The sequence below is a fragment of the Sceloporus undulatus genome, chromosome 4 (assembly GCF_019175285.1).
Source record: "Sceloporus undulatus isolate JIND9_A2432 ecotype Alabama chromosome 4, SceUnd_v1.1, whole genome shotgun sequence".
Classification (NCBI taxonomy): domain Eukaryota; kingdom Metazoa; phylum Chordata; class Lepidosauria; order Squamata; family Phrynosomatidae; genus Sceloporus; species Sceloporus undulatus.
In genome coordinates this window covers 145,281,050-145,295,734 of record NC_056525.1, presented here as the reverse complement: position 1 = coordinate 145,295,734, position 14,685 = coordinate 145,281,050, and the positions used below count along the sequence as shown (strand labels likewise).

Below are 14,685 nucleotides of genomic sequence, written 5' to 3'. Positions count from 1 at the left end.
ACCACTGGCCTGCCTCATCCACTATCCTGTTTACACATGCACCAACCATATGCTATCCAGAAATCCAGAGCAAGACATGCATGCAATAGAACATTCTTTCCGCCTGTCTTACAAGAAGTATTCAAAGGAATATTGCCCTTGATGTTGAAAAAAGTACAGTATATTGTGACAGTTCTACTAGGAAAAGAGGAAGACCGCATTACAGGTGGATAGTCTCAATCAATAAAGCCACAGCCCTGAGCAAGGCTGTAATCAACAGGGTCACCATAAGTTAAAGTTGACTTGACAGCAGTTAAGAACAAACTACTAGTATACCTGTAGCCATTGAGTATTTGTCCTCTGTGAAATTGTAAAATCCCCATTTCAATACTATCCAAGTTGGCAGCCATCACTACATCTTGTGGTAGCAATTCTGTGTATACATTGGGTGAGAAAGTATTTCCTTTTTATCTGTGTAGAATTTTCCACCATTTAGCGTCATTGGTTGCCTCAGGTTTCTAGTACTATGAGAAGGAAAACCTACTTCTCTGTATCATATATTATTTTATCAACTTCTGTCCAGCCCTTACTTGATGCTCTAGTTTCTGCCTAGTTTGTTTGTGTTTATCTAAAGAGTGGGGCTAGCCAGTATTATCTCAGAAGTCCTTCATAATGGAAAGGCTATTACCATGCACATGTATGAGCATATGCACGTAAAGACATGAGCACTTTATATACACAAAGAGAGAAAGGGAGGGAGAAGGAGAAAGGTAAGTTCCTAAAAACAAATCAAATTAAAGCTTCTTCTTTTTTTGTAATTTTTTGTGGGCTTTTAGGGTATCCTGTGTAAAAATATGAAAGTCCTTGAGATGCATCTTGGACCCATTTTGTGTGTATGTGTGTGCTTTAGATATTCTGAAAATCATCAGATTAGTTTTTACTTTACCGCCTAAAGCTTAACTTGGGTCATGGTTCAGAAGGCATCCTATGTAAAAATGAAGCCTTTTCAGGATGATCTTTTATTTTATAATTTAAAACATCTGACTTTTACTTCTTCCATTTCTGACTGAGCATAGCTACAGAGCACCATTTTGGAATGGTGCAAAACACACAAAATGGGGGGGGGGGATGGATGACCCATTAATGCTCCCCTAATCTTGTCATATTGGACTCTGGTGTTCATTTTTCAAAATATTAAGTTCACCTTGTTTCCTATTTGCTGTCAGTCAGTGCATTGAAAAGATAAGTGGACTCACATCTACATCACATTCAGTAAAATGTCCCACTGTTATCTTATAAAGTAGTACATGTTACAAAATAAAGTCCTGTGTGTGTCACAGTTGTGTACAGATTCTAAGAAAACTTTGACCCACTGTAAAAAAAATGAATCATCAAATTTTTAAAATACAAAAAGCTGATACAGACATTCCACCAATGGCACTACCTTTCTGTGGTGGTGGCTCTTGTGAGGCAAGAGGCTATGCTGATGGCAGCAGTGCTGCTGACAGATTCTTCCAGGCCAGACAGGCTTTTTTTGAGGAGCCACGCTAAATGTGCCAAATAGCAGCAACATGGGAGGTTGACAATGGCAGAGGATCTCTAAGAGACAACGGCAGTGTCACCATAGCTAATACTTCTTACTACCACACAAAAGGAACCACAGAAAACCACGTTTGAATGCCTTTTCCCACAAAAACACTTTGATGAGACAATCGTAAACAAAAGTAGTAGTGCCAGAAGATGAGACTCCCAGGTTAGAAAGCACTCAACAAGCTACTGGGGAAGAGCAGAGGACACCTGCAAGTAGTACTGTGGCTAATGATGCAACCAGATTCAAGCTGATAGGACGTTCAACTGACATGTTCAGGAAATCTGACCAAGCATGAATTAAGGCCTATTTTAAAACCTACTTTGCAGCAATCTGTGCAGCAAAGAAACCATTTGCTGTCTCTATCACATCAGCTCAATCTCATCCAGTGAAACTGTTCTGGGTAGTTAAAGAGTTATTACACCCTCAACCTCAGACTTCTGAGAAGGAGCCCTCAGAAAAGTATTGTGATGAATTTGTTAAATACTTTGCAGAAGAAATTGCTCAGATTCATTCTGGCTTGGACTCTGAATTAAAGGTAGAGTCTGGTGAGGCATGTACTTCTCTGGTTTAGATGTCTGAGTTTCAATTTGTTCAACATGATGATGTGGATAAGTTGCTTGGAGAGGTGAGGCCAACCACTTATCCATTAAACTCATGCCCATGTTGGCTAATTAAAGGTGCCAGAAGAGGACTGGCCAGTTGGGTGATGGAGGTTGTAAACGCTTCTGTAAAAGAGAACTATGTAACAACCTCTCTAAAAGGAGCAATTGTGAGACCTTTGTTGAAACACTACCTCCCTAGGTAACTGTCAGCCAGTCTCTAATCTACCTTTTCTAAATAAGGTCCTTGAGCGCGTGGTGGCAATGCAATTCCAGGCTTTTTTGGATGAAACAGTTTACTTGGATCCATTTCAATCTTGGTTTAGGCCTGGTTATGGGACAGAAACAGCCTTGATCATCTTAGTGGATGACATACAGCAGTAGTTAGACAGGTAGTGCATCCTTATTGGTCCTCTTAGATCTTTCAGCAGCATTTGATACAATCGACCACAGTATCCTTTTGGGTCATTTGACTGATCTGAGACTTGGGCACTTGCAGTGGTCTCAGTGTTTTATGGCTGAGCTCAAAGTGGCATACCTAGCTCTTTTTCTATGTACTTTATCATCACAACACAGATGTGATACAACTGAGGCAGACATACAGTATCTGGTCCAAAGTGATTCAGTGATCTTCATGGCCAAGGGAGGATTTGAATAACACCTACTTAATCCTTCTCCAACATTCTGATCATGATACAACCCTGGCTCAGCCAATAGTGTAGTCATCCAGATAAATTTTGCACCAAATAGTAGAGGAAAGGAGGGAACATATAACCCAACTAGATACAATCTCTTAATGAGATTTAAATGGCAGGCATTGTTCCTTCAGTATCAGCCACAAAAGGCACCTGAATATATTTAGAATGGGCCTTTGGTATCTGCTGGGGTTTGGGCTCAGGTCATTTTGGCCTGTTACAGACTGCCAAAATAAAGCTGCTTCAGGTGTCTTTGGAGGTATGTTGTTTAAATGATGCATGGGTCCTAAGAGTCCAGAGGTCGCGCCAAAGCCACACTCCATTCCTAAGCACTGGAGTGCAGCTTTGGTGTAGCTTCCGGATTCTTAGGACCCATGCATCTTTTAAACAACATACCTCCAAAGAGACCTGATGCAGCTTTATTTTGGCAGTCTGTAACAGGCCATTATATACAATAGCATATTAAAATAGTGTCCCTTATAGTATTTTAAAGCCATGGGCGGTTGAATCTATGGATAAAGAATCTGTGGATGACGATGATGATGATGATATATTTATTTATTTATATCCCACCTCTCCCTTCCAGAATCTAGGCGGATAACAACAGTCCAATAAAACAGATATACAGACAATAATAAAGTTTCCCTAAACCCCTTAGCCCTCCTTCCTTCTGCTAAAATTGCACATAAACATCAAGATACAATACAGTATCCCCATTACAGTGTACTTAGTTACGAATTTTGTAACTAAGGATCGACACAGGAGAGGCGGTGAAAGAGTGAATGGATCGATTGCTTAATTCAGCTGGAGGTTAGTCTGGAAAGGCCCGCTGTACTTGTAAAATACACATTGTGCTGGTACCAGATTATCATAGTGTTTTTTAAATGGAAATGAGAATTAATGTAACCCAGAATTTTAAAATCTTACTTGTTTATATCATAGTTTATACTTCTTTTTAAATGCCTCTTTCTAATTCTCCTCCGTATAATGTTTCTTTACAGTGGTCAGTATATATCCGTGCTGCAGTACGGAAGGAAAAAGGTCTGCCAATCCTGGTAGAGCTCCTTCGAATAGACAATGACCGAGTAGTATGTGCGGTTGCAACAGCTTTACGGAATATGGCCTTAGATGTCCGAAATAAGGAGCTAATAGGTAAGTGGTTATATTTCACTGTATTTTATCTGGGAGACAAATATGTCCTTTATCACTGCATAAGTAATCGGCATGTGTGTATGATCCTGTAATGCTGAGGAATATTAAATGTTTGTCAGCATAGAATGTTCCATAAGTTATTTTCTACTCTATCCACTTAAGCTTTAACATTATTTTAATAGTGGCATGAGCACTTGAGGCTTTTTGTGTGTATGTATATTCTAATTAATAACATATATTATATTGAAAGTATGTGCTACAAGTGCATGCCCCTTGAGTTTTTCTTCATGTGCTGGTCATGATAGCCAAGAAGGAACTGCAGAGACTTTAGATTGAAGTGTCAGGGAGGGAGGTATTACAGTTGAATATAAAATTCACCAGAGGAAGGGGACAAAAATCACTCCCACTTCATTCAGCCCTCCCTATCTTTTTCAGAGAGGAGAGGAGAGGCTGGACTATGGCAGTTTCTGCTGGAATTTTCTGACCCTTCAGATCTTGTGCAAGGAGAAAGACAGAATATAAAGCAATTAATTAAATAAAACATTATCTGCCCAGGAAGGTTTTATGGCAGCCACTTGCTGTGTTTGTAAGTCAGGTGTAGAGGTTTTTGCATCCAAGTTCCATACATTAATATATACAGGAAGCTCAGCAAATCTTTATTTTCAGATATGTGTTTTCACACAAAGAATAGTTTAAAATGGAATACTCCTGAGAATTATAGTCATGTGGCAAATAATTTCCATTTTTTGAATAGTTTTTAAAGGAAAAGTATGCTTGGAACAGACTTTGTACTGCTCTGTATTACAATTCCAGGAAGATGCTGAAATTTGTTTATGTTTAATTCAAAGCCAGCCTGACCGATGTGAGGGGCATGTATAAGATAATTGGGCTATGTTGCCTTCTATCATAGAACATCTTTTATCAACTACAGGTTGTGACCCAAAGCTTGTAATACATGAAGTTTTTTGCTCATTTTCAATAATGAGTTTATAATATTTTGTACATATGCTACATGAAGTTGAAAATGCTTTGTTTTCATTGGGATATAATGGACTTGCAAAATAGTTTACTATTTGGATTGTTAAATTTCTACAAATTTTCATGGATTCCAGAAAATGTTATTATTGAAACACATGCCTTTTTGATGTTTGTGTAAAAGACATTTAGAATATATTAGTGATCAGGGACATCATTAGGTGGTGCAGGGGCTATGGATAACACCAAGTGATACTCTAAGGAGGAGTGACATTAAAACAGCTGCCTATTGGTATAAATGGGCTGTGATATTCACCTGCATCCTTTTAAAATGCTGGAGCTCAGTGGAAGAAATGGTGTGAGTGGAGAGCATCTCAATTGGAGAACAAAGGAGTGGCATCAGTTTTGTGTTTTTTTAATAAATTTTAAATTTAATGTTTTTTTAAAAAAATCTCCCAAACTTTCACTTTAACCACATGAAACTATGTCAATGTAAATACATTTAAGCTGTGTGTGTGATATTATAATTTAAAGGTATAATTTTAATTTTACTTTTGTTTATGCCACAACTATGGCCATTACATTCAGTGATATATGGGAATTGTGATGTATGAGTAGCATTACTACAAAGAACATTGCTAAGGATTCTGTATAGTTGTGGTATGGGAGGTCAGTGGGGGACGGAGAGGTTGATACCATGAATTACTGGTATCACCAACCCTAGTGACACCACTGTTAGTCAGTGTAGTCTAGGGTTTAATTTGAGTTAGTATCTATTGAGAACCAATGCTGTGTAGTGGTTTGACTGTTCAACTAAAGCTCTGGAGACCAGGGTTCAAATTCCCACTCAGCCATTGAAATCCACTCAGTTGCCTTGGGCAGGTCCCATTCTCTCAGCCTCAGAGGAAGAGAACAGCAAACCCATTCTGAACAAATCTTGGCAAGAAACCCCAGTGGTAGAGTCAACATAAGTCAGATGTGACTTGAAGGCACACAGCAACAGCAACAACAACAGCAGTATCTATTGCTTTCCTTTTACTACAGTGGGCTTCTGCATCATTGGTCTAGTAATCCAGAGATTGGATCTCCTGTGGATCGCCATGCCCCATATTATTCAATGATGGCACATACACATAGATGCACTGATATGGACAGATGCACTGATATGGATGTGTGCACATCACTGCCCATTGAATAGCAATAGCAAGTACAATTCTATATAACTTATCAGTGCATTTAAACACTCCCTAAGTGGTTTACAATGTGTAAGCTAATTGCCCCCAACAATCTGTTACTCATTTTAATGACCTCGGAAGGATGCAAGCATGAGTCGAGCTTGAGGCCTTGGCTGGTAATGAACTCGCAACCTTGAGGTTTGTGCGTGAGTGGCTACAGTACAGGCATTTAACCACTTCACCACCATGGTTCATGTCTGCGCCACCAGGGCTCATGTCAAAATTGGCTCCCTGAGACTTGATTTTAAACTTAAAGGCAGAGACTTGAGACTTAGCTAGAGACTTGGAGTAAAATGCTTTAATACACCCCTCATGCTGAGACCTCAAGAGGACCCCAGCAGGTCTCAGTATTGATAGCATTTTAGGTCTATTGATGGGGAGACACTTCTGCAATCCTGCACAGACCCCACAAAGCTGGAATAGCCATGCAGCAGGCAGCATCTTCGTAGACTGCTCAGTAACTTGGATCTGGGGCACTATGGAGAGAGGAAGGGAATACCAACCCCTGCAGCACTTAAATAAATAAATAGGCATGCATAAGGGAAACCTATGTATGCATATGGCCCCAACAGGATGTCAGCTAATATGTGTTATGCAAGAAAAACATATTTTAGATCATTCAAGCCTTGAAAGTGGCCAGGTTTGCATGTCAATTTAAGACAAAAATGTTGGTTAATGAACCGTGATGTGGTACTTGCTGCCCTCTAGTTCCTGCTTTGCTGTTCTCATTACAGAAGCAGGTAGGTTCATGTGACATACAAACCTAGCTTTAAATAAGCATTTGTTGTTGACTTATGAATTCTGTTTTGACTGGATCTATTCATTATTTATTAAAACTAAAGTGATTAATTATTTTTAAAAATAAGCCTGAGACATGAAGTTATATCCCTTCTTGTAGTGTGAAAAATGTCTTGCCTTGCTTGACAATATTTACAGTATAAGAAGAGAAGACAGCCTTAAAAAGCCATTCAAATGAAATCCTCCAAAGTGCACAGAAGGAAGGAAATGGGATAATAGGCCAAATGAGAAATAGAACTGTTCCCTTGTTCTTCTCATTTATTTGCTACCATCCACTCTTGCTGCTAGGAAACAAAATACTGCATTATTGAGTGTCTGAAATATTAGTAGCATGCTTTCTGTCATCTTGCTCAACCAGCTGAGGGACAGTTAAGGCTCCAACAGGATAAGAAAAGGAAGAGTTGGTGGTAGCAGCAAGAGAGCAGTTATTCAGTGATTGCAGTGTATGCGTGTGTACACTTATTTGGTATGCTGCCTGTTCAAAAAAAAGTATATACTGTATATACTCATCTATAAGTCTAAAAATTTATGCCTAAAAATTGACCCCAAAATCCCAGGTTGACTTATTTACATTTTAGTATAGTAATGTGATAGCAGCTCTTTCAGATTTCCCTATGCAGTGTGAAGAGAGTTTTTTCTCTCTTGAGCCAAGTAGAAAGAGTCTTGAGTGATTAATTTCTGTTAGACAGATTCCCGCTCATGCTGGCCGTTGCTATCTGGGTGAAAGCTGAAACCAAAGTTGAAACAAATAGCCTCAATTAGAGTCTCTCTTGCTGTACGCACACATACACACACTGAGGGAGTCTCCAGTTTTACCCTTGACTTATCCATGGGTCATGGCAAAATCCATAATTTTGGCCCCAAAAACTGTCCAACTTATACATGAGGTTGACTTATAGTCAAGTATATACGTTACTGCATTGTGAACTTTGCTTAATGTACTTTATATCCCCGTTGCATAGATATATTCAGTTTACCTGTACACATGGGAGTGCTGGGACATGGGGACTCCATTTTAAAAATGTTGCTTAATTCCATAGCCAATTGAAATATCTTGGTAAACAGATTGGTGCAAAATCAGAATTGAAGATAAATAAGCAGTTTTGTTCTGCAAATGCAGTTAAGTAGCACTTCCTCATAACTGCTCCAGAGCAGCCTTCGGTACATTTCAAAGTGTGCTGTTTTGAAGGATTTAGTTTAACATTTTGGATATTATTGACACCCAAACCTTAACAAACCCATGATGTGAAATGGTGCTTCACATCAGTATACACCGTAGTCAAAAGGCAGCTGTTTTAAGTGACCTATGATTCAAGGCGCACCATCTTGGTGCATAATGAGATGAAAAGGGTTGTTGAGCCAGTGCAAATAAGCCCTCTGTAAGTATTAAGTCTCTCAGTGTTAAGGCTATTATCCTATGTTATACAGAGCTTGAAAGGGATGGTGAGGTGAGGTGGGATTCCTCAGTCTCTCTTGTGAGTCACTAACAGCCCAGAGTACAAAGTACATCTTAAGCAAAGCTTTGGGATATGATAATTCTAAGGACGGATTTTGGTACTTTATCCAGTGTAGTGAAATGATTTCTGCTCTGGGACTGAATATGTATTTGCCTTTTACCAAAGAGCTCAGCGTCTTCCTAGGGATATTGAAATTCCCCTTATTCACTCTCTCCCACCCACCCCTGTTTAAGCATCTTTCATTCTCCAGGACTTTTCTGATAAGCTATCCTCAGCTTACAGAAACTTCAAAGCCAAGGGGAAAATGATTAGAGGAAGAAAAAAGAACAGCACCTTGAGTTCTCACTTTAAATGAAAAGAAGTAGAAAAAGATTAAGAATTGGAGATGAGCTTAGTTTTTGGTCTAGCCCGTGTTACAATTAGACATTCCATCTTTCTTCTGTCTAGCTTTATTATTGTAAAATGCATTTTAATGTCAAGATAGAAGTAGCTGCTGTCCAGTTCACTGGGCCGCCTCATGGAGGAAAAACTTATTTCCTTCTGTCTTATGTTCCGATATTGCATAATTTGCCAGAGCCAATCCATACTAGAGCAACCACATGCAACATTCTGATCTGCAGGGCCACCTATCCTGCCCTATACCAAAGGTTCTTTTCTAAAGAAGATAGAAAGAGAGTGCAACTACAACTACGTGAGATTGGGGAGCAGAGATTTGTTTTCCTGTATTTGATATAGGAAAATATAAAGTCCTAGAGTTTCTTGTGCATAGGCATGAGAAAGAGATATCTAATAGGAGGGTCACATCAAAAATAAGAAAATGGGAGAAATTGTAGTTTGTTCTGGTAGGGGTAAATGTCTAATTCACTCACACTCACAGCTTTAAAACAACTTTGGACAATGTCAGCTTTGTATTACATCACATTTAAAAAGCAACCAGCAACATTTTTTTTACATTCAGAATAATAACATAGATGGCACTATACCAGGTTGATATTTTTGTGAATTCTCCACCATAGCCACAAGTGACCTTTTCACACTATAGAGCTGCAGTGCTATATTTCACTTTAACAGCTATGATACCATTGTCTGGAATCCTGGGATTTGCCGTTTAATAAGGGATAGTTAGAAGGCAATGGCAAACCTCTGAACAAATCTTGCCAGGAAAACCCTATGGTAGGTTCACCTTAGGATCACCATAAATCAGAAACTACTTGAAGGCACGGAACACACACACATAATTCGTCTTCTCAGCCAGAGGCTCCAGTGCTCATTGTTGTGTGCCTTGATCCTAAGGCAAACTTATCATGGGTTTCTTGGCAAGGTTCGTTCAGAGAGGGCTTGCCTCTGCCTTCCTCTGAGGCTGATAGTGTGATTTCTCCAAGGTCACACAGTGGGTTTCCATGGCCAAGCAGGGATTCAGCTTTTAAAATATGGTTGCAAAACTGTTCCTATTTTTTTCCCTACCATGCTGAATAACTTTGTGTCCTTCAGAATCATGCCTAACTCACTCCTCATCACTGACATCCAATCATTTATAATTAAATTAAATAGTAGTAGTTGCAATACAGATCCTTACAATTATGGAGCATATAACTCCCTTGCTGAAACAGCTTCACTGGCTTCCAGTTCATTCCCAGACACAATTCAAAGTTCTGGTTATGACCTATAAAGCCCTATATGGCTGAAGTCCAGACTGTCTGAAGGATGGTATCTCCCCATACGAACTTGCAAGATTTCTAAGATCTTCAAGGGAAGGCTTTCTCACACTCCCACTACCATCACAGGCTCAATTGGTGAGGACATAGGAGACAGCTTTCTCAGTGGCTGCTTCACCCTCTGGAATTCCCTTCCACAGGAGGCTTGGCTGGCCCCCTCCCTACTTTTCTTTCACCAGCACACAATGATGTTTGTACGCAAGGAGACATTTAATATATAATTTCTGTCAGGGAGGCTTTTGGAATGACAGCATGATCTATTTATGTTTTTAGCATTTGTATGTTTAATGCAATTTTTATTGTTTTATCAAAATGATTTTAATTGTTTTTCAATTTTGATTATGAAGTTTTTAACTGATTTCATCTGTGAGCTGCTTTTGGTCCCTTTCTGAGAGAAAGGCAGGAAATAAATATATAAAGAAATAACTAAAATTATGGTACATAAGAAGGCTTATTGTCTTATCTCACCACTGAAAGTTATTTAAGAGGATCCAAATAGATACTCCATGCATATAATATCTACTAGAACCCTCCCATTTACATGCTGCTGACTCTTAGCAAATACTAAAAAGGTGGTAAGACAGAACATGGATTTGTAGATGCACTGCTGACACATTCTTGCTAAGGTTTGCTCTTCTGTAGGCTTACTAAAGCTTACTTTAATGTTTTCTGGCAGATTTTCTAAAATAGAACTTTGACTGACATATCCTGGAATTTAATAGCACTGTGTGATGTTCATAGGCCTCACACTTTCTTCCATGGCCCCTTGTACTACTTGCATTTGATTGTACATGTGTGTATGTGCCTTCAGGTGGCCTTATGAGGTGATTTTGCCAGTTCCTTCCTCTGAAATATAGCCTACAGCACCTGGTATTCATTGGCAGCCTCCCATCCAATTACCAACCAGAGCCGACTCCACTTAGCTTCCAAAATCAGATGGGATCTGGGATCTTTAGGGTATTTAGGCACACTGTGGTCCAGGGGCATCACCAAGGCAGGCAGTGTCACCTGGTACCTGGTGGGAAGTTGCCTCTCTTTCCCACCTGGCCAACAACTCTGCCATAACTGGAAAGGGCTGTTGAAGGGGGGTATTAAAAAATAATCCACACTGGTGTCAAATATGCTAGGAATGTCACTGCTTAAATCATCAGGTTTAATGGAGCAGACAGGGATTGACTGAGTACCGTGGGACTCCTTGCCTGCACCCCTCACAGCATTGTGTCAAGCCTTTCTGACTTTCAAAAAAATCTTGGATGATGTGGTTCCTCAGACCTTTCAGTGGAGCAAAATCATGAAGGGGAAGGGACTTTCTTTGGGGATTTTCTCCCTTTCAAATGAAGAAGATTCAGTTCATTTGTTGTGGCACTTGTGTGTTGAAACTATTGCTGTTCTTAGGAGAACTTTATACAAAGCTGCTAATTGGTTCAAAATAATCAATTCTTATTTAAATGGTGCTAAAATGGAGGTCTGTTTGGACATATGGGAGGAATACATCAGCCTCTCTCCATTCCCAACAGTGCCTCCAAGTAGTTTCTCTACAGTTACCTTATACTGCTTTTACCAGAAGGATAAGGACAACCTGGCTTTACTGAGCTCTGGGACTCCTCCATCCACAAGCACTGCACTCACAATAGGTCAGTATTGAGCCCAAATTATTTTTATTTTAATTTATGTAATGCAGCTGAGCAACATAAAACTGTGATGTGATCTCTATGCCCATTTGTTTCCCAAGCAAAGATAAATTAATCATGCTAATGGACACGCACAGGATTTCATTGAAACTAATTAAGAAAGTGTGATCACTATACCCTGGCCTTATCTCCCTCCTCACTTCCTCCATGTCTTAAGAGGCTTGATTTTTAACAAAAATTGCTTCAATGAGATTTGCTTTTATCAGCTAACATTTTCATCAATTTAGAGTGAATCTAAAATCAATTTTTATTAAAAGGATCTATTACAAGCCTTTTTTATGCTTTTTTCTTCTGTGAAACAGGATTTTGTATGTGCCTAAAAGTATGAGTGTAAACATCAAGAGGCTTGCCTTAAAATGTTGGGTGTCAGAGTATTCCAAATACAACGCTAATTAATATATATAGTCTAATAATTTTGTAGAATTATGCTATTCAGCATCTCAGGAAAAGTGACAAAGGACATGTCTGCACATGCAGGATATATTGAGGGCAACCCAATGTATCCTGGCCTCAGAGTTGCCCCTATGGTCCTCCACTGTAAAAGCCCTCCGTCATGGCACTGGTCAACTACTGACATATGTGGGCTGCTGGGCCCCCAACATAATCCACAATTGGTGAGGATTGCATATTCTGAAGTCAGAACATGGCATTCGGCAGCAATCAAATGACTGGATGCCATGTTCTGGACTCAGAGCACACAACTCTCACCAGCAGTGACTGCACTAGGTACCCCAGTAGGTGGCACATACAAAATATATTCGATGCTGCCAAAAAAGACTCCAGAGGAACCAGAGCAACAAGGGACTTATTTTGATGTGTGGTAAATGGCTAATGCATCTTTTCTGGTGCAGAACGTGCCAGACAGCATCTGGTTTGTCCGCACCAAAACTGGGGTTTGGACCATGCGTTGTTTGGTCTCCCTGGCATGGGTACGAGGGGATACCAGCATATTTGGTCTGTGCAGACATGTCCTAAGTTAAAAAATAACAAATTATGGAAATTTCATCATACACTGATATGATATGATATGAAAATGTTAACTTCTCAGCTACTTCAATCTTTCATATAAGATAAAAAATCTTTCATGTACTTTTAAACATTTTATTTACCTAATTAACAAAACCAGCAAGTGCTTCTTTCTTGACTTCATCCATGAAAAATTCCTAAATAAGCAAAATCAGAAGATAAGTTCCATTATTGATGATGAGGTTCATGTTTTCTTAGGCAAGCCAGAGAACTAGTGTAGTGTAAGGTATTATTGGTCTATTTCCTAACATTTACAAACAGAAAGTGCAGGACAATATGGCAGTGTGAGTAGCTTAGTTCATTTCAGAAAAAATAGAACTGAAATTTAGAGCTTGTAGTAAGACTTGTGAAGTGAATGTATCTCTAGGGTAGACTAATATCAAATGTTGCACTGACGGCTACATTTTGAACTATAGCTTTGTGCCAATAGTGGTACTAAAAATATTTATTAAAATATTGGTGCAGATGTTTGAAGTCAACCAGCTGTGTGCTATATCTACATTGACTTCTTTTGTGGTTTATTATGTGATTTACAAAAACACCTGATGTGTAAATTTTAAGCATATTCTGTTTCTTTATGTATGACCAGGATGAACACTATAGGATTTCTTCCTACACTGTGTGACACTGGCTTTAACCTTCCATGTACCATTTAAAGCTGTGCTATACCTAGTAGCTTTTTTCACCTGTAAAGTAGATAAAATTAACTCTATCCTTTCTGTTGTTAAATAGAATGTTAAATTAAATGTACTGGCATATAGCAGTAGCTGTTTTTTTAAAGACATATACTTCCCAAATAATCTATAGAAACAGTTACAGACTTTGCAACTCGCTTTAATCACTCTGAATGTTCCAGACACAACACTTCTTTTCATGCCCCTCTCAGCATGTGGCTCCAATATTTTCATTTCATTTGTACTGATTACCAGCTGTAGCTGATATAATGCCATGTTCACACTACTGCCATTTGCAGAACTCTGAGCCAATTGGCTTTCCTTGTACCATTGCAAGAGGAGTTTTTCAAGCATTTCAGTACCAGTATACTGGCATATGTGGTATCAGCATGCACTCAACTTGTTCATGGTGTTACACCACAGATAGAAGTGGGTGCGGGTAAACTGAAATGTGCAGCTACCTGCTGCTGAGAAGGTCATGAGATAATAGGTCTTCAGAGGCATTTACTGCAGAAGAAGAGATGTAGATTAAATTGTTTCTCAACAACTTATATTTCTTGTCTGCTTCAGAGAATGTATTTATTTTTGCTATGTTAGAAGTTGGTCAATGACATATGATGCTTAGTGGTACTTGAGTGATCTGGCCACTGTCACATTTTGAAACTCTTATTAGCAGAAGAATGATGTGCTAAACAGGCACTTCATGGCAATATATATCTTAAATATCCCCAATCTTAAACAGACTCTCTTGAGAAAAGATTCCATTCAGTTCAATGAACTTTACTTCCAAGGAAGCAGTTTTAGAGTGAAAAGGGGAAAAAAAATATCCAAATCATGCTTAAGGAGATCAGCAGGCACAATATCTTTGTTCTCCCACCAATTTTCTTAACCCAAACATTTTGTTGCAGTAACCCCAGAAGAAGTAGTACTTTAAAAACATAACAGCAATTTCATTCTACCAGGCTGGGCTATGATTCCAGGTCAGATGAGGAGGGATTGACCAGACCAGCAGCACTGGAGGCAGAGGTGCTGGAAGTCAACGTATGCCCTGCACCATGACCTGTCCTGATGCAGTCTATGAATCTATGGGATATGGGG

At 39.2% G+C, this 14,685-nt stretch overlaps 1 protein-coding gene across 4 annotated transcripts in view; it reads left to right on the top strand.

Moving 5' to 3' along the window:
• The window catches only part of CTNND2 (catenin delta 2), a 557,661-nt gene that overhangs the window by 481,436 nt on the left and 61,540 nt on the right, over positions 1–14,685 (top strand). For all 4 annotated transcript variants that reach the window (XM_042464992.1, XM_042464991.1, XM_042464993.1 and 1 more), the window contains one exon: positions 3,866–4,016. In XM_042464992.1, coding sequence (XP_042320926.1) covers positions 3,866–4,016 — 151 coding nt within the window. The remainder of the gene's footprint in view (positions 1–3,865; positions 4,017–14,685) is intronic.